This window comes from Anabas testudineus, chromosome 14, assembly GCF_900324465.2.
Source record: "Anabas testudineus chromosome 14, fAnaTes1.2, whole genome shotgun sequence".
In the NCBI taxonomy this organism is placed as follows: Eukaryota; Metazoa; Chordata; class Actinopteri; order Anabantiformes; family Anabantidae; genus Anabas; species Anabas testudineus.
The window spans coordinates 17,077,003-17,102,463 of record NC_046623.1 but is presented as its reverse complement, the minus strand read 5'-3'; the positions used below and the strand labels follow the sequence as shown (position 1 = coordinate 17,102,463).

The 25,461-nt window shown below is 42.3% G+C and overlaps 1 protein-coding gene across 2 annotated transcripts; it reads left to right on the top strand.

The window, feature by feature from the left end:
* Window positions 1-1,634: 1,634 nt before the first annotated feature.
* On the top strand, window positions 1,635-25,461 carry dpysl3 (dihydropyrimidinase like 3). 2 transcript variants are annotated; one of them, XM_026372426.1, is made up of 14 exons: window positions 1,635-1,839; window positions 9,303-9,391; window positions 10,116-10,300; window positions 11,628-11,792; window positions 11,890-11,951; window positions 12,560-12,640; window positions 14,423-14,491; window positions 14,766-14,886; window positions 15,478-15,634; window positions 16,122-16,263; window positions 17,049-17,219; window positions 19,946-20,125; window positions 21,354-21,507; window positions 23,678-25,461. In XM_026372426.1, exons 1-14 carry the CDS (start codon window positions 1,801-1,803, stop codon window positions 23,770-23,772), a joined length of 1,710 nt encoding a protein of 569 aa, XP_026228211.1. In that variant the 5' UTR covers window positions 1,635-1,800; the 3' UTR covers window positions 23,773-25,461. The 2 variants fall into 2 exon arrangements, with proteins under 2 accessions (XP_026228211.1, XP_026228209.1); XM_026372424.1 differs by having other exon boundaries at window positions 21,354-21,525.

Below are 25,461 nucleotides of genomic sequence, written 5' to 3'. Positions count from 1 at the left end.
AATGTCAAGGCACAAAAGCGTTGATCTAATTCTACTAATATTCAGGTTTTTGCCACAGCCCTTGGTTCAAATAGAGAAATATTGTGTTCTGTCTTAACAGATTCACACACAGTATGTTATTAACCTTTAAATAAAACCTTTCTTGCCTGATCTTAACCACACGTGGAGTCAAACGCAGGCCTGTGCTGTGACAGTCCTATTGTTTGGAGGCGATTCACCTGGACTAGATGTAAAGCATATGTTGCATCAGAACATAGTAAATCCAGCGTGTTGTGTTTACAAAACTGCAGGACAGATGCCTTGATGGTCTCACAGTGATGTTATCAGGGTCATACTGGGGTATGAAGTTCGAATTAAGACAGTGTTGAGTTGCATTATGGGGAATGTAGTGATTTGGAGCTTGACTCATATGAATGATGGCCTCTGCTGCTTTGAGTTTGTCCATCTGCTTTTCCAATTCATGTTTCTTCTTTCTCTTAGACCGACGGTGCAGGATTCACTTCAGTTCAAACTACTAATTCACACAAAGGCTAAAGTAATTCCAAAATTCTAAATAATCATGCTGGTACAGCTTCGATGACCTGACGGGGCCTTTTCTGCATCCTCGATCTGTCTGTCAGCGTCAGCTGGTTGATGTGTCGCAGAAGAGACAGACCTGCAAACTGGAAGTGTGTTGTTGACACATTCTCTTTCTTGCAAGCCTGGGAATGCTGAGGTAACGCTTTACCGCCTCACTGCCATGAAAGGACATGTCAGCATGCAGGCACGGTGTCCTCCTTTAGCCTAAAGAAACCAGGAGAAATGGATTTAACATGATTTATTTCCTCTAAATATGAGTCGGCTTGTTTGAGTATCACACACATGATACACAAATAAACATTCCTCTTCAGATTTGATAATCTAATCCATAAAAATGATTCACTGAATATGATTATTGTCGAGTAAACACGTGTGCAGTAGTCTCCGAAGCTCATTATTGGTGCATTAGTGCTGACGAGGGGAGTGGTGGAGGAAATGACTGGTGTTGTGAAGGGGGATCCCCTTCGGGCCTGAACAATAGAGACACATGGCTGGGTGGGGACATGCAGAGAGTGGGGGAGAGTCATGGTGAGTAGACATGTGGGGGACGGGCTGTGTGACAGCTGCTGCGCCATTTTGCCCCTTCTCTGTGTTCCTAAAAACAAACCAGCCAAATCTAGAAATGATGAATGAGTTTGTTTGTTTTTATTTATTTAAACTGATTGAATCAAAATGACTTTAAACACGTGGAGTCGCGTTCTACTGCTGTTTATGTCTGTATGATGAACAGTATTTAAAATATAATGGTAACTTCTGAGGATTCAGCAGTGAATATAATGACGGATTTATATTGTGCAGGACGTATATTCAGGCTTCTTCCTATTTTCTATACCGGCTTTGTCAAGTAGGAGAATTTATGACCTCCCATGTGTCAATAACTACTAGCTTCTTGGATAAATGCTGCATGTTTAGTCATAAATAAAAGCTTCTGAGTAAAGCAGACAGCTGGATGGAGGCTGCAGGCTGCTCACCAGCTGCTCCACTGCGCCCCCCTGTGGGAAGATTGTGACACCGCTCTTTTCCCCATTGAACCCACTGAGGGAGGGGCCGGCTGGCTGGACCAGAGACGCTCCTATAGCGCTCTGCGAAGCACTTTACATCGCACTGACAGAGGGGCGACCATTCCCTGAAGCTCCCATCCAGGCGAGGCCCGCTGCAGCATCCACACGGAGGGAATATCGAGTCTGAAATCCCGATTTTCAAGGTGGAATTGGAAGGAAAATGTCTTATCAAGGAAAGAAGAACATCCCAAAGATCACAGTGAGTAGAGCAGCTCTTTCTGCCTGCTTCTCTGGGGGGACTTTGATTCCTGCTGCTGCAGAAATCTGCAGCGAGGTCTCAGAAAAGAGATTTGATGGTTTTCAATTCTTCTCCCTGTTGTCAGACTTAGTCGCAGGAAGCCGCTGCAAAAATGCGCACAATGGAAATGCATGGAGTGGCTGCCATAGTGACAGTCAGACAGGGACACAAGGCGTTTTCTTAAAGGTGTCCTGCCTCTTCTTTGTTGAGCTCCGGCTCGCCCATAAAGAAATCTCTGGGTCTCTGCAGCGACTTCTCTGTCTGCAGAGCACAGGGATGAAAATCCCATTCAACCCTGTGGGGATTAATTCAGGCCTGATCACTTCTAGTTGAGTCTGTTGGACATTTATTTGATTTTCTTTTCTTCCTAATTCAATGCAGTGTATTTTTAATGGCACACTTTACATATGATGGCCTAATTCTAAGCTCCTGTGGGTATTAGTTGACATATAATTGAACAGAAATGAGTGCAGTCCTTGTACATCAGCTCATTATTTCTATAAAGGGTCACAGTAATTCCAGTGTTAAGACATCTACAGACATGGGCTTCTGTTCATGTTGCAGCCTGGTGCAGAGGAGAGGGAGAGGTGGGGGGAAACACACGCCCATTTATAATGAGCTGTGATAAGCCGGTCTTGTAATGGGCACAAGAAGAAGAGCATCCAGGGTGGAGGTTGAATTCAGGGCAGGGCTGGTGTTACACAGCCTTTCTACTGGGGGCTGGTGTGTGTTACAACTGCAGAAAGCGCTGCTACTCCATCTCCATCCCTGTGTGTGTGAGGGAGCGTCCAAAATGCCTGCCTTCAGGTTTTATTGTTGCAGCTCAGGCTGCAGTCCGGGTGTGTGGAGACACAGCCTTTGTGTTTGTCCTCTACTCAGCTGATATTACACCAGAGCTGCTATTTGAAGGATGTATTTACATATGTTTTGGGATTATTGATGGAATTAGTCAGAACATGTCTCTACAATATACTTGAATTTCACAAGTCTCCATTTTAAGGATGGAAATGGGACTTTATTATCACCCCCCCCCTACAGAGAGGTGGGGTCACAGTCAGTAGGTAATACTGCAAAACCAGACTAGATAGGATCTGTCTCCTCTTCTTCAGGCTTCATAGCATCAACGCGTTGTGCCGTTTGATCCTCCAGATACATGACACATATCTGGGTACTGAAGTTCAAATTGTCACGTCAGCCTGAGATTGTTGTGAAGACCAACTTCACCCAGATTTAACCTGTGTGTTAATTAAAGTGCAGCTGCCGCCACATAACAAAGTCTTTTATTGATGTCTTGACCGACAGCAGCAGATAAAGTGGCTTCACTCCACTTCACTTTACGGGGGTTTCAAACATGATGTCATGTCTGTTTGATCCGCTGACGGCGGAAAAGCACATCACAAGTAGCTACGAGGGTCACTACATTATATCTGAAGGCACAGTGAAGTTGTAGCTTACAACCAACTCCCTGCGTCCTGATTTAGATGATTAAATCGTCATTAACTATAAAGATATGACAAGAAGTAGCATTGAAAAGGGACAGATGAAGTGAAAATGAATGTTAGGACCACAGCTCAATCTGCTATAATACATTCTTCATTGAGCTCAGTGGTAAAAAGAGTCAACAACAAAGACACTATTTAGTCCAGTTTGAGTGAAGCTTTGTATTTATTCTGTAGTCTGTCTAATATTATTATTTGGAGCCACTGGTGTGTGAGACTCAGAGAAACTTTGCTGCTCTCTCCATCACTGAAGACAGAAGCTGTCGTGTTTCTCGCACACTGAGTTCGTACTCTACTATAATCTTAGAGTATAAAGGTAGGTCGTTATACAGAAGGAGGTTAAATACCTGTTTCTAACTCTGTTCCCCTCCCAGACCGTTCCCTCTCTGTTACCAGGCCTGTCCACTCTGTTCCAGCTGTTTCCTCACATCTGCTCTCAGCCACAGTGGCTCTGTTAGATTTCTAGGTGTGGTTCTTCCCTCTTACCCTCTCACAGCAGCCTCAGTGTTGTTCCAGGCTGCTACATGTCATCAGTAATCCCCTCCAGCTGGAACGAGCATCTGTGGGCACGAAACCGGGCCGACAGACGGGCAGCTGTGCCCGGGAAATCAAACCCAATCCGCCTGTTCACGCGCCACAAAACCGGGCTGAGCCCCACAGAGTCTGTGCCATCGGCGCGCTGGCTGCAGCAACGTGGGCTCGAGTGCAAACAAAACACCCCACGGCCACCCAGACGTTGCCGTGCGACTCACCATGACGACCAATATACAGTTGCAGTGGCAGGAAAATACAACGGGCGCTTGGTTTGATGTGTGAGGATGTGATGTGACACACTTCATTTTAGTCTCTCACACACTCACAGACTCTTCCCACATGTTGTAACTGTGCGAGTTTATAATTCAACCTGTCAGGCCCAATCAGATCCAGATTGTTTTTTTTTGCCCTTATTGCCATGGTTACATGGTTACACTACTCCTGCCTATCACAAGATCAACATTCCAGTGAAGCAGGATTTTCTCTATGACCATAGTGAAGCTGGCAGAAGCTTCTGCAATTAATTAAGATTGATAAGTCTCATCGAGGCTCCAGAATGTGAAAGAAATCCTGCGCAGTTTTGGGTAAAGAGTAAATATTTTGCTCACTAGGCAACAGGGCTGAAACTGAGGCGCTGGTGCACATTCAGGATGACTTCCCTCTTCCAGTGGTTCCTGCTCGCCTCGACAAAGCTCTGTGTCACAACTAATGGAGTCTCTTCTAAAACCTCCTCAGACTCTTTGGTCTGCTCTGGAGCTGTAGCTGTGGAGTTTTTAGGACCAGAACCACTGGTGGCAATTATTAATTATCATCCCGGTTTAGGAGCGCTGCTCCCTCCCCGGTCGGGTGGAAGTGGAAAAAAGTTGTCAGTGGATATTGGCGTAGTAGGAGAAGAACAACAACATCCTGCCGTCTATTTTTGATTACTGCTGGATTGTGTAACAGAAAATGACAGTTTCCTGTGCACTCACAGAGCCTCTTTATTTTTGGTGCTTTGTATGACAAGATATTTTTTCCACCTGAACTTTAATTTGTTACCATAAATTTAATACATGAGCTTGTCAGCGCTAGAGGAAAAATGCAGTTAGGGAAGGTAAACGAGGGTTGGATTACTTTATTTTCCGATGACTTCAAACTTTAAATGCTGTAAAGGAGTAGAGCAGCTGAAAGTAGTCGCTCTCCCCTGTTCTGTGTGATAATCTCATCTGTTTAGATGAGTGACACACTTGTTTTAGTATGAATTGGTTTGATTTAGCACATTAGGATTTGTCTTTCAGTTGTAATGTTTGCACGTCGCTTGGGTTAAAGATAATCCTCCTCCAGCTGTTCTATTTTGTTGACTCTCTAAAATCCTGTGCTGTGACTTAACTCTATAAAACACCAAATCCTCCGCTGTTTAACCAGCGTCAACGTGTTTAGAGGAGGTCACAGTCAGTCCGGCACGCACACAAGCAACAGCATCAAAATCTCTGCAAACACTTTTAGTTTCCATGTAATTCAGGGTTTATATCAACTAGAAGGCTGTGATTGATTTTATAGACCAGGTGCAGCTAGTGCACTAATCTTCATGAATCAATCTTTGTATTTCTAGTTTGTTTACAGGATAGTAATATGTTCTTTTTACATTCTTCTAAGACAAGTCATTACTGTAGGTGCAAATCCAGTATAGTTAGCATATTGGATGATTAGGATAAATAAACAGACTGCACGGCGTCCTGCCTGAACACATCAGCCCATTGTTACCAGTAATATCATGCAGCTCATCCAGTTCGGTGTTTCCAAAAACTACAGCAGAGACGTGACTGATGGACCAAAAAGAAGCAAAGATATTTACAAAAGTGCTCAATGTTCTTGTATTTTTATTTACATTTAGACTTTAATATTCAAGTGCCGACAACAAATAATGAACACAGTGTACGAACTATTGAAATGCTGCCTCTTCAGACTCAGGCCTCAGTTTGTCTTTCACTTATTGTGGGAAACCCAGGAAATCACTTTATTCTGTGAATGTTTGTATAATGGGTTTGTCCCAGGTTGAGAGTTAGCTCTTCCAAACCCGAATTTTTCAACCTCTGAATGAATCAAGATATTTTGATGAGTCATAGTGCACAGGAAGGTTAGAGTGGAGTCATGTAAACTCAGTAATAATCTTTTCAACAACAAACGCAGCTACACTGAAGCTGCAACATGCACCTTTCGGCAATCAAGGAAAATCTGTCCACTCTGGTCCATGTAGCTCTCCTGCTACGCTCTGCTACAGTATGAAACTGTGATATTTACAATAGATAAAGAAACAAACAGGGTGAAGAATATGAAGCAGTCTAAAGAAAGAAAGTCTAAAGAATCAACCAAAACCAACGAGCACTGTGGTGGACGTGAGTCTTCAGTATCTGTGATCAGACTTTATGATCTGTGCAACACATGTATGACAATAAGGCCGAGTGATCTGATCAGTTGCACGTCAGTAAAATGTACCCGTTGTACCTGAATGCATCATCTTGAATCAGTTGTGGTCGACGGGTCCGATCAGATTCAGGACTAGTAACGGTCTATAGCATATAGTCAAAACAACGCAGAGGTTCTGGGAAATAATATTTGGAAAAAGTGACAGATCCCGGGCTAAACTGTGGCACACGCTGACGACGTCATTGTGGTGGTGTTAGGAAACATGTTGTCATGTTTACTATAAAAATGTTCAAATGTAACTTCTTGCTGTCTGTGGTTGAATGACTTGAGTGTTCGTGAATGGGACAGAAACCCATAATGAACGTCTGAATTTAGATTTATGGGTCGTGATTGAGAAGTGTTTATGAAAAAAAGAAACGTTTCTCTCAGAGACGTCTCGACAGGCTGCTCACTCATTCTGCCAAACTGCGCTACCACTTATATTTAAGTTACGTGTTCTTGAAATCCTGTGACAGTTTGGACATTGTCGTCGCCGTTTAAAAGATCTGCTCTGTCATATTTGTGCATGACGTTGTTGACATTTAGCAATATAGCATTTAGTTTTCCACTTTCCGCCGGCAGCCCACAGCCATCATAAGTTCATTTTGTGTTTCACTGGCACATGCAGGAACTCGGGAAGGCTCAGCAGAGTCACAGTCGCCGGTTGTAATGGAAATGGAAAGCTATTGATTGTTAAACGATTGTGGTCTCTTTGAATGCTGATAGAGGCCAGTGGGGAGAGTGGGCAGCAACTGACAAAGGGGAATGTGTGTTTGTGTGTGTGTTGAGAGAGACATAGACATAGACATGTTAAAGCAATTCAGTAGAGCATCCGTACGCGAGGGCACACCCTTCACAGCAGTATTATAAATCAAATAAAACCTCTCAAGTCATCCGATGCATTCGGATAGAGCAGCTCCGCACTGCTGAGGTCTACTCCGAGTGTTAACGCTGCAGCCATCAGCAGAACATGAACCAGTAACAATTTTCAACAAACAAAATAAATCATTTCAGTCGTTGTTTGAGGAAAATGTTAAATATGTTTTGGGATTTTGATTCTCAGATGATCCAGTGAGAGGCTTTAGTGTTCCCTTTGTCGTGTGGGATAGAAAATATTTAGGTTGTGCAGTGTTGCTCAGACAAAACAGCATGATTGATTGATTTTTAGAGAAAACAATCAGCACAGTAATCGCCAAGGAAATCATCGGAGAAGCTAATTGTTCCATCACAAGAAGTATTAACCAAACTGATTTATAGATTTTCAAGTACTGTCTCTGCAACATTTGCATGAGCGAGGTCAAAGCCAGGTTTGGCTCTGTGCTCCATATTAGTAATTAGATATAGTGCTCTCGGTTGGAACCGATTGTCTTTGAGCTGGTGAGTGACAGTTTTCGGATGATCTATGCTGCTGCTGTGTTCAAGCCGCTGATGACTGTGTGTTGTAATGTGTTTCTTCAGGGTGTGGTTGTCTGGGAAGTCTCTGGGCACTGTTTCACACTACTCAATCACCATCACACACACACACAAACACAGAGACACAATAATACACATATTGTGTGTTGTATGAGCTCAGCAGATATTCAGCTTGTATTATCTAAGCTGCACACAAAACTGTATTATGCTGTTTCCTTTTTTTCTGATGTGTGAAGGAGTGGCTGCAGTTCATTAGAATGATGAAACACTGGGTCCGAAGCCAGGGGTGCAAATGACTTCACACATGTGTTGATGGGAGAATGTGGAAATCTGTTCCTTATAAAAGGGCTCTGAGGAACTGAGTCCTGCCATTTTACAGCGGGGAGTTTGAATGTATTACCCAATATTTTATAGAAATATTACTCGTTTAGCAGCAAAAACAGATCTTTCAGTTTGATAATGTGGTAGCAGCAAATGATTGACATCAGTGATAAATAGGATCAAATATAATTTGGTGTATCTGCAGAGTTTTGTCAATTTATCGATTCACTTTTTGGTTTATGATATAAATGAGGTCAGTCAGTCACCCGACCACTCAGTAACAGCTCCCCCATCCATGTAGGCCTCCACCCTGTTCAGCAGACACTCAACCAGCCCCAGCATCCAGTAAGTCAGCAGAAACAGGCGCCCAGTCTCCCCTCCTCTCCTTCGCTCTCAGTCTCTCTCCCTGCAGTCACCATGACAACGGGCTGCTAGAGTCAGTCCATGCAGCAGATTTGATGTCTGACTGTGTAGCGTCATGGCAACGCCCTGATCAGACCATATTACGAGATGTGCGGTTGAAGGGCTCCTTAGATGTCACAATGCTTTTCAGGTTTCATCCAGCACATCGGGGTGTGTGCAGCACCAGTGAGGAGAGTCGTGAAATGCTTTGTGAATATTTGCAGGTTGATTTTGTTTTCTAATAACGTCCACAGTCAATAGTAATTCATAAAGAAATCTGGATGATTGTGGTTCAGATTTTAATCCATGATCAGTCCTTAAAAGCAGCTTCAGCTCTGCTTACTATCATCCTCCTAAATGCCGTTGCCATAACTCCCTCAGTCTTTTGTTTCCGTGAGTTCAAGATCTTCTTTATAGATTTTGGTGGTGACAGTTACCGTGATGATAATCAAGCGTCTCTTTGTGCACAGGCTTAGATAACTGTGGGACACGGCTAAATATAACCTCACTGTATTATCTGATGTGCCCCTTTAACAAGAATCTTCAGCAAATGTCAAAGTGAATATGGGCTGCTTGTACAGGGAATCAAACCACTTTGCTTCACTAGACCACAGGGGAAGCTGAGCTGGTGAACGTGGGACTAGAGTGACAGGACATGAAGTACTGTTGGTCCTCTCTGAGTAGAAATAAGAAAATAATGAAATGCACCTGCAGAGAAATGAAGAAGCATTGTGCAATTCCAAATATAGAACTGAAATGATTCGACAGATCCTCTTCTCTTATCCCTTCTTCTCATCTTTTTCTCTACAGAGCGACAGGCTTCTGATCAAAGGCGGGAGGATTGTGAACGATGACCAGTCCTTCCATGCCGATATCTACATGGAGGATGGCCTCATTAAGTAAGTCCTCCAGTGCCCTCGTTTCTGCTCTGCTCTTATCTGTCCCCGTTTGCTTTCATCCCTCCTTAGACTCATTATCCGTCTGTTTTAGTCAAGTTTGTTGGTTCTCTCCTTGATATTTAACTCCATCTGTTTACTGAGAGTGTTGCAGAAGTGTAGAGATGATGTTCCCCCATTCTGTCTGTGCCGCACACAAAATTAAAGTGGGTTAAATTCCTCTGCCTGAATCGTTCTCTCCTCTCCTTCACTGTCTTTCCCCCTTCCTGTTCCCCTTTGATTTCCAATTATAGTCTCTTTGTCCCCACTGCCCCTCAGTGAAGCAGCTCACATAGAGGCTCACACAGAAAGCCTGGTGTTGCATAATAAACATCTAGATGCTTGCTGGACCATTGGGCTGCTGGCAAACTCACAGAGACACTGGCCTCTGCCTGCCTGTCCGTCTGTCTGGGTTGTCTCCTCTAAGTCTGAACAACAGGGTGACAATGTGTTGCTTCAAGCTTGGTTTAGATTTTGCTTTCGGGGTCAGTTTAAAGACAAACTGTTTGTTTATGTCTGTGAAGTTTCTCTGTCATCTGGGTCACAGTTATCCCAAAAGGGCTGTTCAGGGGACACTGGCAGGAGTAAACGAAGCATCTCTGGACATGTCAGCAGCACACGGATGGAGCGTCTTGTCCACCTCAATGACTCAAGACAGATATCTGAAACCTTTTTCTGTCTTTGACAGGCAGATCGGTGACAACCTGATTGTGCCTGGCGGTGTGAAGACCATCGAGGCCAATGGAAAGATGGTGATCCCCGGTGGCATTGATATCCACACCCACTTCCAGATGCCGTACCGTGGAACCACAACTGTAGACGACTTCGGCCAGGGATCAAAGGCTGCTCTTGCAGGGGGCACCACCATGATTGGTAGGGGCTAAAAGAAAAAGGTCATAAACATGTTGAGGTTAAAAGAATAAAGCTAAAGAGAGGGGAGAAAAGGCAGAGACCCCAACAGAGTAAAAGAGAAAGCAGTGTCGGTCTGTTTTTGGGCAGCACTCCAAAAGACGGCCTTACAAAAGCCTGAGTGTAACGGGGTGGGATTAAGAAGGAGGGGCACGTAGTGAAGCAGTGCTCCCACAAAAACAGAGCACCAGTGTGCGTCGTCGTGCTTGTCTGTGTACTGTGAAGCCCTGAATGTGTGTGTGTGTGTGTGTGTGTGTGTGCTTCCTGTAGTTTGGACACAGACGCTATCACAGCCAGCAGCTGGTAGATGCCACAGTCTCATTAATGCTGTTAGCTTCTTTTGAGCTAGATGCTGCTCTGCTGCTCGTCTCCCGGTGTGGCTCAGTCCTCAGACAAACACAGTCACTAACAGGCGTGCTACTGTAGTAAGCTCTGCTCATTCAGGGATTATATTCCAGTGGGAACTGTGTCAAAGAGAAAGCGAATATCTGTGTCTGTGTGCCTTACTGGTACATAATATGAGTATGTTTTGTCACAAGTGTTGTGTTTGTGTGGCTGTTCAATTCATTTCAAACTGTATAATAAAGAAAAGCAGAGTAAACGCAGATGTTTCTAATGTTATTCTATTGACATGCAAAGACCAGATAAGCAGATTGAGTCCTGTTTAATGAGATAAAGAAGCTTGTCAGGTGGCGAGCCAGCAGGAGGTCTTATTTTATTACAGCTGAGTAAGATGGAGCAGGATATGTAGAGAACAGAGACACTGTTGTGTACAGTAATGATTCACTTTGCTTAAAATGAGAATCTGTGCTTTGTGTTAAATTTCATTATTATGAGCATGAACATCATTATTTAATATGATCACTGATCAGAGTTTTTGAACATCACGTTTGTGTGGTGTCTCTAAGTTTGTCATGTTGTCTACCCAGAAACAAAAGCCTGAAAATAACCACAGCTCAAGTTGCCCCAAATTTTTCAAGGACACCCAGACAAAGATGTTCAGAATGAAATGTGACAAGGTTGGTCCCCATGGCTGAGTGCTGCAGGAACTCAGACAGACAGCTGATTATGCAAGATAAACAGTACTGGGGGAAAGTAGAAACACCAGCAGACACATCCTGACATCGCCCTGTCTTCGTCCTCCTATGTGTGGCTGCGTCCACTCTGTCACTTGTTTGTCTTCTTTGTCATTTCATGTCACCTGCTATTTCACTCGTTGCTCTCCCATAACCCTTCTCTCCTCTCCTCTTGTCATCCCCTCATCTTTTCATCTACTGTCCGTCTCTCTCAGTGGACCATGTGATCCCAGAGCCTGGTAGCAGCCTGATGGAGGCCTATGACCAGTGGAGGCAGTGGGCGGATGAGAAGGCCTGCTGCGACTACTCCCTGCACGTGGACATCACCCACTGGAACGACAGTGTAAAGCAGGAGCTGGAGAACCTAATGAAGGAGAAAGGTAGGGAGGAAATGTGGTTTTATGAACTTAAATGAAAATGAAATTCTTTCTTGAGGCTGTTTTTCTAAATAATATTTGTCCTTTATTTTTTTTCCAGGTGTCAACTCGTTCCAGGTCTACATGGCTTACAAAGACTACTACCAGATGAGCAACAGTGAGGTATGAAAGGATGAATCAAGTGCACACTTTAACATTTTGGGTGTAAAGTTAATGATCTGAGTGCTTTATCCACACCTGCATGACCATAGAGCATAAAACAAGGTAATAGTTTGGCTCTGAGCAGCTTGTAAAACTAATTATTCAACATAATGCACCATTCAACTTAAACTCTAGTGTGAGCCGAGCATTGAAAAACTGTCTTTGATGTGGTTTATAGTTAAGTTCATATTGTACATCTGTCTGATTAATGAGTAAAAAACAGTTTTATCTGGTGGGACGCTGCATGTTTCTCATCAGCTCTAAGAGTCTAGCCTGAAAAACTGGTCCACTCACATAGATCACTATGGATCCGTGGCGGAGCAACAAACCAGTGACTCCAGCTCATCCCACATGACTTTACCCATTTCTGGAGACCACACACAGTAATTGCAGTGTGTCGTGGCAGACTTCATGTAAATTGTGGGCTTCTTTTATAATTTTGGGTTGAACTTGACCCCTGAGTTAAAAAGGAGTGTCTGATTCGTGTTTAAACAGCAAGGCAGGATTTTAAATACAGTATAAAAACAGTGGCACTGTAATTTCACTGTTCCTATGTCTTTCTCCTCCAGCTCTATGAGATCTTTACCTTCTTGGCAGAAAGGGGAGGCATCGCTCAGGTCCATGCTGAAAATGGAGAGATCATCGCTGAGGTAACTAAACATGAGCAAACCTATTTAATATTTCTTTTTAAATGTGATTATTTGCATCAGTCCACATGTTTAGCTGAGTTTTATCACAGCACATCTTCACTGCTTACAGACTAAACATGCTGTCAGTGATGAGGGAGAGAATGTGTTTCCTGTAGGGCAGTGATGTGAAGGTGTAGTTTATCCACGTTCTGCTGTATTGTGGACAAATGAAAGTGACTGAGCTGTAATAGTTGTTGGATTGAGAGTGTTGGTATTAGTCAGAGCTCCAGATCAGGCCTGGATTCTTTCAGTGTGTGTTGGATGGGATTCATCTCAAATTCCAGCTCTCCTATCTATCGGAAACTCTTTGACTTTGAGTCCGATTTTCATCTGCGTTAAACCCACAGATTATGTCATGAGCTGACTTTACATTAGAGCTGCTGAGATAACGACACAGAAACAAACCTGTGGACGATAAATGTGACAAATCCCTTCAGATAAATTACAGGAAACATTCATTTGATTATTAATTATTGAATTTTGATGCTTATGATCATCTCAGTGTTTGAACTACTGGAAGCTGCACTAGCTAGATACATTTAACTTAGAAATAGAAAAACAAATTTCATTTAGTTTTCCTCTTCAAGTTTACAATTCAATTGCAAAGGGGAAAATTGCGTAAGGCTCCTAATTCTTTCCAAATAAAGTTGAGTCTGTCCTCAACATAAACAGAAAGTAGACCCTGTGGATTAGCTGGTGTAGTTGTCAACAGAGGCCTCTACTTCCAGGAAAACTAACAAACACTGATTATTAATTATTTTCTATATTACATCAATCTTTCAACATACTGTCGAGTTGCTGAAAGACTCGCTTGCTGTGTCAGTGTTGTAATTACTGTTGTTTATCATATGGAGCGCTGACTGGATGCTCTGGCCATCTTCTTCTGACCTTGGGGAGATGAAACAGTCTTAAACGCAGCGATGCTGATCGAAGCAAATGTGTTGTTTGTGGTAAGACAGCTGGGATCACTCTCAACTGTGGACAATAGAGGATTTTCCAAGTTTGTCAGGTCCCGCTCGTAGCAACAGAGTTTTCCTCCTCAGACTGCTTGAAACACTAGTGGTTTCCTGAGTTTACTGTAGCTGTCGTGCAGGATGAGCTTCTAGATTCCCCTCTGACTCCATTTTCCATCGTTCAAATTTTTTTTATCATCTCATCTTTGTACTCGGATTAGAGGCAGGATCATTTGTCCTCCATTGCTCTTAGTTTTCACGAATGAACAAAGAAAACAAAAATGCAAACAAACCTCTTCTTGTTCTTCTTGTTTGTCTTTTCTTCTACACTGAACTGACCCACAGCCTCGCACACGTTAGCACACCAGCATGTGCAGATGTATAAGCAGTTTGGTTTGCCAGCAAGTTTCCTTGTAAGTAGATTTCAAATCTGGAGAGGTAATGTGCTAATTCGGACTCATAGATCTCATAGATAAGGGATTTGTCAAAACAGAGTTTTATTTGGAAAGCTAAAAGAGGCTTACTCTCTCTAAAACACACCATATCAGAGCAGCGATGTGATGTCACACACTATTTCTAAGCATCTCTGCACAAGGTTCAACTCTACATTTACCACAACACACAAGTGCTGCCAGATCTTATGGGAAGGACACTACAAGCTCCTCCACAGGTCCCCACAGGCCTCTGTGTGTGGCCTGCACCAGATGATAACTCTCCTGTTCATGTCAATTAAAAACAAACAGAAACATCATTTTGGTAGTGACCAAACCTTTTGTGTGTTTGTTCATAGGAGCAGGCCCGCATGCTGCAAATGGGCATCACTGGACCAGAAGGACACGTGCTGAGCAGGCCAGAGGAGGTACAACACTCACACCGCACAGACACACGTGCAATAAATCATTTGAAATGATTTGCTGAATTTAATTAATTTACTGACTACCCAAACTTTATGTAACCAAATAAATCCTTAACCTCATCCGTTAATGATGTTAAGAGAATAAGCTTCTGTTTGTCATTTTGGTTTAAAATGACTTAGGTCATTTGCTGTGGTTGAAATATTTGAAGTTTATTTGAGAAAATCCAAATGGGAAAAACATTTTCAAGTCAACCACAATGTCCTGTCCCTTCTGTAGCTGGAGGCAGAGGCCGTGTTTCGTGCCATCACCATTGCCAGCCAAACCAACTGTCCTCTCTATGTGACCCGCGTTATGAGCAAGAGCGCCGCTGACATCATCTCACAGGCCCGGAAAAGAGGTAACGGCAGGCATTTGGACTTTAGACTGTATTTTACTCTATTCGATTCTACTGTTAAGTATTGTGTGAACTAAAACAACACATGGGGTGTGATACACAGTCCCAGGGTGTAGGAGCAGGTGTGCGTGTAAGCTAAAGGTCTCTCTGGCTGTGATGTAGAATTTTAAAGAATGAAATGAGGGAGTGAGAATGGGCAGAAAAGAAAAATGTCCCTTTGGTGAAAGGCCACATATGTTTTTAACAGGCTGTCGTTGTGTATTTATTTACAATCTATTCGGGCCTGTACGGGCTCGACACCTTTGTTTGGATCTGTTCCCAAGTTCTAAAATTTAAGCCAAGAGTTTAATACTGAGGAACAAGCTCGACCACAACTGAGCTAAAGTGACATTTGTACATTGCCAAGGGTGAAATTTATGTTTTCAGAAATTAGACATGGCCCTGCCCTGCAAGCACTCAGATAAATTACTGAAGCTTTTAGTAAAATTAAAGTGCTGACAAACTAATCAGGCTTTCAAAATGTACCCAGTAGTTTTGAAAATGCCAAGGATAACTAAAATAAATCAATTTGTTTTACTGTTTTGTTTTTTACAGGAAACGTTGTGTTTGGGGAGCCAATCACAGCCAGCCTGGGGACTGATGGGACACATTACTGGAGCAAGAATTGGGCCAAGGCGGCTTCTTTTGTAACATCACCTCCTCTCAGCCCTGATCCCACTACTCCGGACTATCTGAACACACTGCTGTCCAGGTACATAGTGTGTGTGTCTGAGCCGTGACGCAAAGCAAAATATTTTATAAGCATTTCACATAATTTCAAATTATGCAAACGTGATTCTGCAAGTTATTTCTGATGCATAATAAAATCTCCATTTAACTCCATATTTACTATGCAGTAAACATAAAGCAATGATTAGCTGAATAGGCTTAACTTTTCACCCTTCATCTGTCATAAGGATACAAGGATAACAGAGTAGTGGACGGCGTGTAGGAGCATTTTTACCTTACTGTGTCACTGTTTATACGTCCTTCCTGTTGCCTGTACACAACATGTGGACCGCTAAGTGAGTTAGAGCATCATATGGAAACAGGAAACATTAGTAAGATGATTTGATTCGCTGTGACTCTGCTGCTCAAGTAAATAAACATATTTGCTTGTGGTTGCAGAGCGTCTGTACACAAAGTGTGCCCTGCTGCTATGAATCCATCTTAACTCGGAGTTTGTGTGTTTCTTCCAGTGGAGACTTGAGTGTGACGGGCAGTGCTCACTGCACCTTCAGCGTGGCCCAGAAGGCCATTGGCAAGGATGACTTCACTCAGATCCCAGAAGGTGTCAACGGCGTGGAGGAGAGAATGGCTCTCATCTGGGATAAAGCTGTGGTGAGTGAGATTTCTTTCCGGTTCCATTTTTAGACTCTGGAAAAAGTAGAATGACAAAACATTAAACAAATGCTTTTTATTTTTATCTTGATCCAAAAGCTCTTTAACTTTTTCTCCCCAAGGGACAGTATCAGATCTTTCTACGCTTTGTTTTTAACCGGTCTGCAGTCTTTGTTCTACGATGCTCAGTTGGAGCTGTTCGATTTTTAAAGCTGCTCTTATTCTGTCTTTGTCCTTCTATCTGCCTTCGACTCTTTTTGTTGTTGATTTTCTCAGATACAAATCTGTGTTTCTCGTCCTCCAGCTTCATTTAACTGTCTCGTCACTTTCTCTGCATTGGTTTGTGTTATTCATGTCCTTTCTTTCACCCTTATACACAGCACACGTCCCGATTCTTTTTTCTTCTCTCTTCTTTCTTATTACTTGTTCTCTTTAGGCTCCATTTAGAATCTGTTTCCTTAGGGCAAACTTGGACTGAAAACCTTTTGAGGTGCTGCTAAGTGTTGTTTTTATATCTTGCACAGAGCCAGAGTAGATATTTCTTTATGCTAAGATAAGCTAGTTGTCTCTTGATGGCAGCTCCACACACGAGAGTGAGAGTGAGTAATCTACAGCTCGGTTAGAAGGCAGTAGGTGTATCTGCCAAAAATGATATACTATTTCTTTAATAGTTTGCTTTTTTTTTTAAACTTCCATACAACTAGAGCTACATAATCACTAATTTGCTGATACTTAGTCCACTAAATCCCTACAATGTGCTGTTTTTGCTTGTTTTGTTTTCTCAGACTACAGGTAAAATGGATGAGAACATGTTTGTGGCCGTCACCAGCACCAATGCAGCTAAGATCCTGAACCTGTACCCTCGTAAGGGCCGGATCGCCGTGGGCTCTGATGCTGACCTGGTCATCTGGGACACAGACTCTGTCCGCACCATCACTGCCAAGACGCACAACTCGGTATGTGCACGGGTCAAAGTTTGTGTAATATTAAAATGTGATTTAAGTTTGATTTAAATCCAGCTCTTAGTTTATGGCAATCATTATAATAATGATAATTAAAATAAATTGAATAATGTCAGTTATTCTTTCCACGTTTTCTTGAGCAGGAAATGAATGTTGTTTCACATCTTCAGGTCAGCGTGGAGCAGACGAGCTTAAGAACTTTAAGAGATAAAAGTGCTGTTTAAAGGAGTCTGACTTTCAGCTTAGCTTTAAGACTAAGGCATAATATGAAATATAAGAGGAGTGTACATCTGTGCACGACTGTGTGCAGGAGATGGAGAGAGAGAGTGTGTTAAGGGGACAGCGAGCACATTTTTGATCAGCTTCCAGATAGTCCTCAGTTCCTCTGAACGGAAATGAAGTCTCAGTGGATGTTCACTACAACTCACTGTGCACTTGCCACATGACCAGCACTTATTGTAAACTTGGGGCTCATTAATTCCAGAAACTCCCAGTAAGTAAGGATTTGGACAACTAATATGGATTATTCAGATATACTGGTTTATCTAGATGTAAGAGACATATAGGAGACATTTTCCAAAATGTCTGAGCAACCCAAGTGTAGTTAATCAACAAGGAATCTGTATAATCAAGAGGCATTTCCTTCCTCTGTATCATATTCATTTGTACAAATCATCTTTAATATTCTGAACCATAATGTCATTCATTGTACTGGATTAGGTTGCAGTAAATCCCAACAGTTCAAATATTTCAACAAACCCCAGAGATTTGGAACATCTGTAAACATTACTTATGACTTACAGTAACTGATTTCATGGGAAACGTCTCACTCAACATGCAGTCTTGATCAGAGCTGGTCGTGTAGCATCACCACCATGTCCTCTGTGCTCTGTGCTCTGTCCTTGGCAGTTCGCTTTGCTTCGCAGTTACTCTGAGTTTGTCGCAATCTTGTGACCTAGTGGTTTAATATGATTAACAGACCAGCTTTACTGCACATCATGTGTGGATTACTCAATGGGCCTCCTGGAGACAGGCCCAGGTGCTTAGAGAGCCAGGGTCTCCAGGGCTGCAGCCTCTATATGAAGTGCCTATATTTCTTATTTGATAGTGCCAGAGCTCAGTTGAAGCACGATGAACAGTTGAGAAATGACCAAAAACTCACACAAGATGATCACAAACAGTAGAAAACAATCAAAACAATACACATTAGAAAAAAGGACACACATTTTTCTAATCTATTTCAGTCTGAAATATTTTATAACATTAGTAGAATGGATTTATTTCTTAAATTACACTTAATAACATTTAAACTGAAATATTTTAAGTCAAACTGCATTACTGTGAAACTGTTCTACCCACAGATGTTTTCTGTCCTCAGCATGAAGGTCTAAGACCTCACAGATATACACACATTCCTTCTCACACGCACATTTTAAATCCATACTCTGTGTACAGTGCACCTAGTAAATGTGCGTAATGAGGTTTTTACCATTACACAGACATTAGAGAATCCCAAACAGAGCACTCGGCAGCCAAGGAAGTGTCCGCACAGGAAATTAAGGCTTTGCTAGCCTTGCACAAATCCTGCCTTTATAGAAATACGTGAGCAAGGAAAAATGCATTTACTAACAATGTAAGTAGGTTGGTGTAGTTTTGAGTTGCTTGAAGGCCTAATGGAAGTTGTTTAGTTGGAGCAACACAACGTTCGCTCTGTCTCGAGACAGCGAGAACTGGACTAATAATATGCTTTTGCCACATGTGAAGTGCATCCTCTTGAGAGTCTGTGGGTTCTTACATAATGATGTCACCCTTTCATTTCCTGCTGTTCGGCCCTTCCAGATAAAATAACATAAGAGAACACAGCAGCTCCCAGCTCAAATAAATCTACCTTAATGGACAGTCTGATGCTTGTCCAAACAGGAGCGGCCCTGTTTACCAGCACACTGTGTTGGGGAGTGCCTTCCTCTGGACAGTAAATAGAACTTAGACTCTTGTTTATCTGTAGTTTGTTATCAGTAAACTCACATCTGCTCCGCTTTGCTTGTTGGCATCAACATAAAAATACATACAGTCAATGCACATAAGAATAGTTTGACTGATAACACATACTCTGAAACACACTCGCCTTGGCCATGACATCATGTTTGGCTTAGCGTAAGTCTTAGTTATGTCCTGTTCTGGCCTGAATTTGGACTGCAGCAGAAAACAGGGCCGTGTGCAGAGGAAATAAATAACAATGGAATGAGGGGAGGGGACCATCATGGATCTCAAACACGGCAAGAAAGGAAAGTTGGCACAAGGGAAATTGGAAGAGGATGAATAGTGCACAGGTTTGAAAAAAATGCAAAGTATCAAATAAATCAAGAGGTAATGTGCGAGAGAGAGAAAGACATAGGATGAAAAACAGACATAGAAAAAGCAAAAATGAACGAAGGAAACAAGCAACTGAGAAGAGAAACGTGACATGAGAGAGGGAGGGGAAGGGAAAGAGAGCGGGAAGTACCAGCAGGAGCACGACAGCTGTCTGTACATGCCAAGTGTGAGAGGCACTATGGCTGAAAGAGAGGGTCAACAAGAAAGTTTGTGCCCCCCCACAGGTTTTCTTGTGTTGCTTTTATTAATTAATTAGTATTGAAATCTGTTGTTATCTGCTTATGTCTTTTGTCTTCTTCTTGCTTCTTTCTTCACAAATATCTAATTAGGTTACATTTGTGTTTTAGGCTGCTGAGTACAACATCTTTGAGGGCATGGAGCTGCGTGGAGCCCCACTGGTGGTGATTTGCCAGGGCAAGATAGTCCTGGAAGATGGGAACCTGCACACCACCTCCGGCGTGGGCCGCTTCATTCCCTGCTCTCCCTTCCCTGACTTTGCTTACAAGCGTGTTAAAGCAAGAAAGCAGGTCAGTACAGGTTTTACTGTTGTCCGGTGCACAGTGCAGTGGTTTTGTTGAAGAGATTTAACATCATCTCAAGGCACTTTAACATAATAGGGTCAAACCTTTTTAGAGTTATATGAAAAACATCTATGTAGTGTTATGTTAAAATCCTGACACATCGAGTATCTTACACACAATGCAGCGTGATTCAGAGAAAGTAAAACCAGCAGGGAGGGAAGGTGGGGGCAGGTCTTTCAGCCTGTAAGTGGCTGAGACAGGAGTCAGGATGATGGAGGTGAAAGTGAGTGGGAGAGATGGAGGTAGTGGAGATAAGTCTGACATCAGCCTCTAAGGTTCAGCCACAGGGTGCTGGCTGCGATTTGGCACCATAGTGTAGAAGGTTCATGCAGCGAGGGTGGTCGGGGTTTTTAAAAACGACACCGTTTGGATTTGTGTAACTTTCCAAAGAGACATACCACACACATTGAAAGGGTTAGCAAAGCACATACATGTAGTCCACAATTTACAGTGAGCTGTAGTCCCACAAGATGACTGATTCTGAAAGGCTTTTAGGAATGCTGCCTTTGTTAAAGGCAAGGCCACGAGGCAGGTAGAATAAATTCAAGATATGAGAAATTACCCGATTAGAACGCTTGATTTATAACAGCTCCGACTGAAAGCAGACCCTGATCTCTGGTCTTTTTTTCGTTTATCCTATGAACCTAAAAATCTCATTGTTCAACAGTTTCCTGATTCGCAGCTGGCTGCTAATGAGAAAATGGAGCTGTAGTAACAGTGGGCTGTTTATCTTGGTAGCAGTCACTGTTATGCTTTCCTCATTCACAGATGTCTCTTTTTAAGTCCTGCTTCCAAGATTCCACTGAGTCACGCCACAGACAGACAGACAGACAGACAATGGCATGTTCACTAACAACATAAAGTTTCGAATTGCTTTAAGACATACAAATACTGTATGTGGTGTTTGCATTTGTGTGTGTGTGTGTGTGTGTGTGTGTGTGTGTGTGGATCTGTAAATCTGGAACTGGTTCTTGGCAGGAAAAAGGTTCTCTAAAAAATTCAGAAACAAACAGTTACACAAACAACCTATAATGATAAACAGGTGTGGACTTGGCTGCATTTAATCTTTTGAGATACCAAACACCATAATGTCTTTGTCTTCTTATCCATCCTTTCTTCCCTCTCTGTCTATCTCTCTCCACCACCTCTGTCTCTTACTACCTTTGTCTTGTAGCTGGCAGTTCTGAGGGCAGTGCCCAGGGGAATGTACGATGGCCCGGTGTCTGAATTCTCCCTGTCCCGTGGTGGCACCCCCTCGGCCTCAGCACGTACCTCTCCCACCAAACAGCCTGTCAGAAACCTGCACCAGTCTGGATTTAGTCTAGCAGGTAACCCTACATCATGTGGTGAGCCAAGCTTTCAAATACAATCCCCACTCTGCTATCGCCTCGTGTTTCCTTTCATCTGTTATTGATCTGCATTGATTTAGCTCAACTGCATGTAGAAGCATGATTGATCTCCCATTACACCCTGCTTTCTATCTCTGATCAGCTGCTACGTCATGGTGTGAAGATGTTCGCTCTTCATGAATGATGCATTCACTGTCGTTGACAATAAACCTGTAGAAAAACCTCATAATCTCATTTTGCTATTTCATGTGCGTAGTATGGCATGAATGTGTTTGCAATATATCACAGCCCTTTGAAAAACGGATTATAAAGTGTTTATATGACAATTTGTCTGTTTGTGCATGTCATTTACTTGGATGCCTTAACTTCTTTGAGTTTTAATGAGCTGCAAGACAGCGTTAGGTTAATTTATGTACTCAGTTATTTTCACTTTGGTGTGGTTTGACGAGAAGTCAATGCCACCCCAAATTAACGCCATGCAACAGTACTTTTGATTCATATTCTCTGTGATGTGCATTAAATATTTCATACCTTTATTTAAACAATTAAAATTATAATTAGTATTAAGAATGTTGCATGAGCAAATCCTATTTTTTGTTCACATTTGTTTAAATGTGAAATGTGTATTTTGCGCTGCTCAGGTTATTTGGTTAACCTTTCCAATTCAGTTACATTAGTCATTGTCTGTAATGATTCATCTTCATAGAAAGCACCTTAAATCCCTTTCCCCCACTGAACCGCTGTCTTGCAGTGTCTCACACCTCATAAATAAATTACTTTTGAGGGCTCCTCAGGACACTCGAGCTACAGTCTCTTTAATGTTGAGCCACAGTAGGAAATGAGGTTTTCTCCACAGTTGCACTCATCATAAATTATAGTGGGTATAAGTGTTGGCTCAAGGCCTAAAATGTATAGTGTGCAAGTCTTCAGTCCAGGCATCAGGGCACGGTCTATTAGGGGCCTATCTAATGAGAGCGATCACAGCACAGTTCACATTCAACATCTGTTCCATTATGTAGAACTGCTGAATGACAGTCTGACTGTGCCCATATGTAAGGTTAACAATGGATTAGCTTAGATTTAGAAACAAATGTGAGAAATAGTTTTTGTCAAGCTACCAAAGAGAGAAACTTTGTTCCACATAGTAAAACCATGAACCAGATAGTCAGTGTTTCCAGTGTTTTATAATCAAACAGACCAACCGTAGCCATTAGCTAGTCCTCCCTGACAGACTAAATGTGTCCATGTGTAACCTTAAACACAGCTGTGTTCACTATGATATTGGCAGTCATTGTGAGTGCATGTAGTATTTTTAGTGGTTGATAACTCATTTTGAAAGGAGAGTCTACACAGGAGGGTGTTTAGCCTTTGGCTGTATTGAGACCAACCTTAGCTGATGCATGATACCTAAAAAGAGGTGACCTCTGCTGGAAAGAATTTCCTTATTTGAGCACATGAATTTAGAGGGAAGTTCGGCTCCTGGTTTCTCAGGCTTTCTAAAGGTTGTGTACATGTATTCAAGCATATGTGTGCATACTCTCAGAATGAGTCAGTGCTCTGTCTATTTAAATTTTCCTAAGCCGCCACCACCTGCATAGTTGATTTACTCGTCTGGACAGAAGATGTGAAAGGTTGTTTACTTTGATGCGTGTATCATGGTCTGACATCATTCTAGTTTCCATTTAAATAGTCCCTGATCATTTTTAGCAGCAGACAGCCTGGTTCATCCTTTGGAAACACTAGGCTTTATGTCAAACTGTGGCTTTCAGCAGCACTCACAGCACATGGTATGCTCACATTTGTAGTCCCTCATCATCTCTGTGAGATATACCACATGTGACAGATAATAATAATGTGTCTTGGACACCTCTAGTGCCTGAAAAGTAATAATGTGGCTGTATGACAACAATCATTTGTATGCAATGAAAGCGTAAAAGCTTATTGTGTAGAATAAATCTGAAGGGATTGTCACATGACACCAATATTTGTAGCCAGAGTAGAAAAATTTCATGAGCAGCATCTATATAATCCTACAGGTGTCATTTAGGATTTATTAAATCGGCTTGTGGAGTCAGATTTTAATTTTTTATAACAAAAGCCCATGTCTTTACAGGAGTTTTTATGTCTCTCCCTTTTTCTGCCTGTCCAGGTCCCCCCACTCCCGATGACATTCCCATCAGGCCTGCAGGCCGGCGTATTGTAGTGCCCCCTGGTGGTCGTTCCAACATCACATCCCTCAGTTAAACAGCAAGAAGATGGGGGAATCCAGAAAACGACAGCAGCCAGGGGAAGGGGAAGGGAAATGGGAATGGGAATGGGAATGGGGGAGGAGATGCAGAGGACCATGATTAGTTAAAAGTTACAAGAGCAAAACACTGAATCCTCATGCCTTACCTGTCACAATGCTACCTTGCTCAGATGAGAACAGTATCCCTTTTCCTGGGGACTGAAGTGTTGACAGCACAAAGCCTGTCTCAGCCTCACATCTTCTCATTACAGAATACACTACACATACAGTGAAAACATGTCAACATGATGCTTTGGTAATGGGAGAATACACCAGTCAAACTACATACCATCACATTTAACCGAGTGACAAAAGAAACTGTTCTCAAAGGAAAACGGATATCACTTTCTCAGAATGATGCTATGGCTCTTTCATCCTGTGTTGGCTTTCAATGTCACCCCCTTTTCAGTAGCCTGCTTTCTCCATAGTCAGCAAGACATACAGTAACACTAGATCCCACATTAGCCATGTATTATCATGCAGTACCATTGATTAGCTTTAGGTGGCATTGTATATACCGTAGTTGTAATGTAGCTTTGTGAATGGTGTTGTTGCAGACTGTTTGGGTTTACTGGACCAAGTGAGAGGTGTTTGTCAAATCTTAAAGCAGGAGAGCTGATGGACATGGAGCTGCATGGGCCACATTAATATGGGTGACGTGATCCATGATCCTTCTGCCCCCCTCCTGTAAGGTATTTGATGAAAACCATCCCCATGATGTATTAATTAAATAATTGTTGATGTCAAACAAGCAAGATGAAGAGATCTGCTTAAGAAAAAAAAACTTTAAGGCAAAAGAATAGAAAAAGAAATAATAAAAAGGGTTTTACTATTCTTTATTCCCAAAAGGTTTGCCAGTTTTTACCCACATTTCATCGTAACTATATAGAAAAGAAACCTTGCAAGAATCCGTCCTTTGCATTTGCTTCTAGCTTATTGCCTGCTTCTGTCATCCTGAAATCATCTTGAAGAGAATGGAGGGGGGAAAAAAAGATAAAAATCTGTTCACAAGAAGTACGAATAAACTCAACAGTTCCTCTCAGCTCAAATCTAACTCATTAAAGAAAAAGAGCTTTTGCCGTTGGGGGCATCTACAAAGAAACTGATGCAATTAAATGATTAAGCAACAAAAACCTGCTTTCAGATAACAGCACTTCACCTCTGGCTTTACGTTTTTGTTCTTGATAAACTGGGCTCTCAGTGTAGGACAAGAGAAACACCATCACTCCCTTGTCATCTCAACATAGGCCTCTAACACAGCCCTTTCTGACCAATACTAATTCAACATCAGGGTCCAATTCAGTTGGACTAAAACACTCTGCGTCTGATTGTGTTGGGGGGTCTTGGAGCTCTTTTTTATGTCTCTGCTGTTTTCTGATAAGGCAGAGGATTGTGGTGCAGCAAGGGGAGCCTTGGAGGGAGGGGAGGGAGGAAAGGAGACGGCATTTTTATTTGGCAGTGATGTGGCAGAATCTGAGGCAGGCACAAGTGTTGGTTCGTTGTATTTATGTTAGTTTGACAACCTTTATTATTGTTTTTCTGTTGTTTCTTTTTTACTGTTGTATCAAAACCCAGATGGCAGGTCAAAAATAAGGTGTGTTGTGGAGGTATGATTTGTTTCCTGAATAAACATGAGTTGCAACTGA

Excerpts from the sequence above, each read along its gene's own strand:
- dpysl3 (XM_026372424.1), top strand. The coding sequence starts at position 1,801 with ATGTCTTATCAAGGAAAGAAGAACATCCCAAAGATCACA. Across the intron at positions 14,492-14,765 it reads TGCTGAGCAGGCCAGAGGAG|CTGGAGGCAGAGGCCGTGTT; the intron begins GTACAACACTCA and ends TCCCTTCTGTAG. Across the intron at positions 14,887-15,477 it reads CTCACAGGCCCGGAAAAGAG|GAAACGTTGTGTTTGGGGAG; the intron begins GTAACGGCAGGC and ends TGTTTTTTACAG.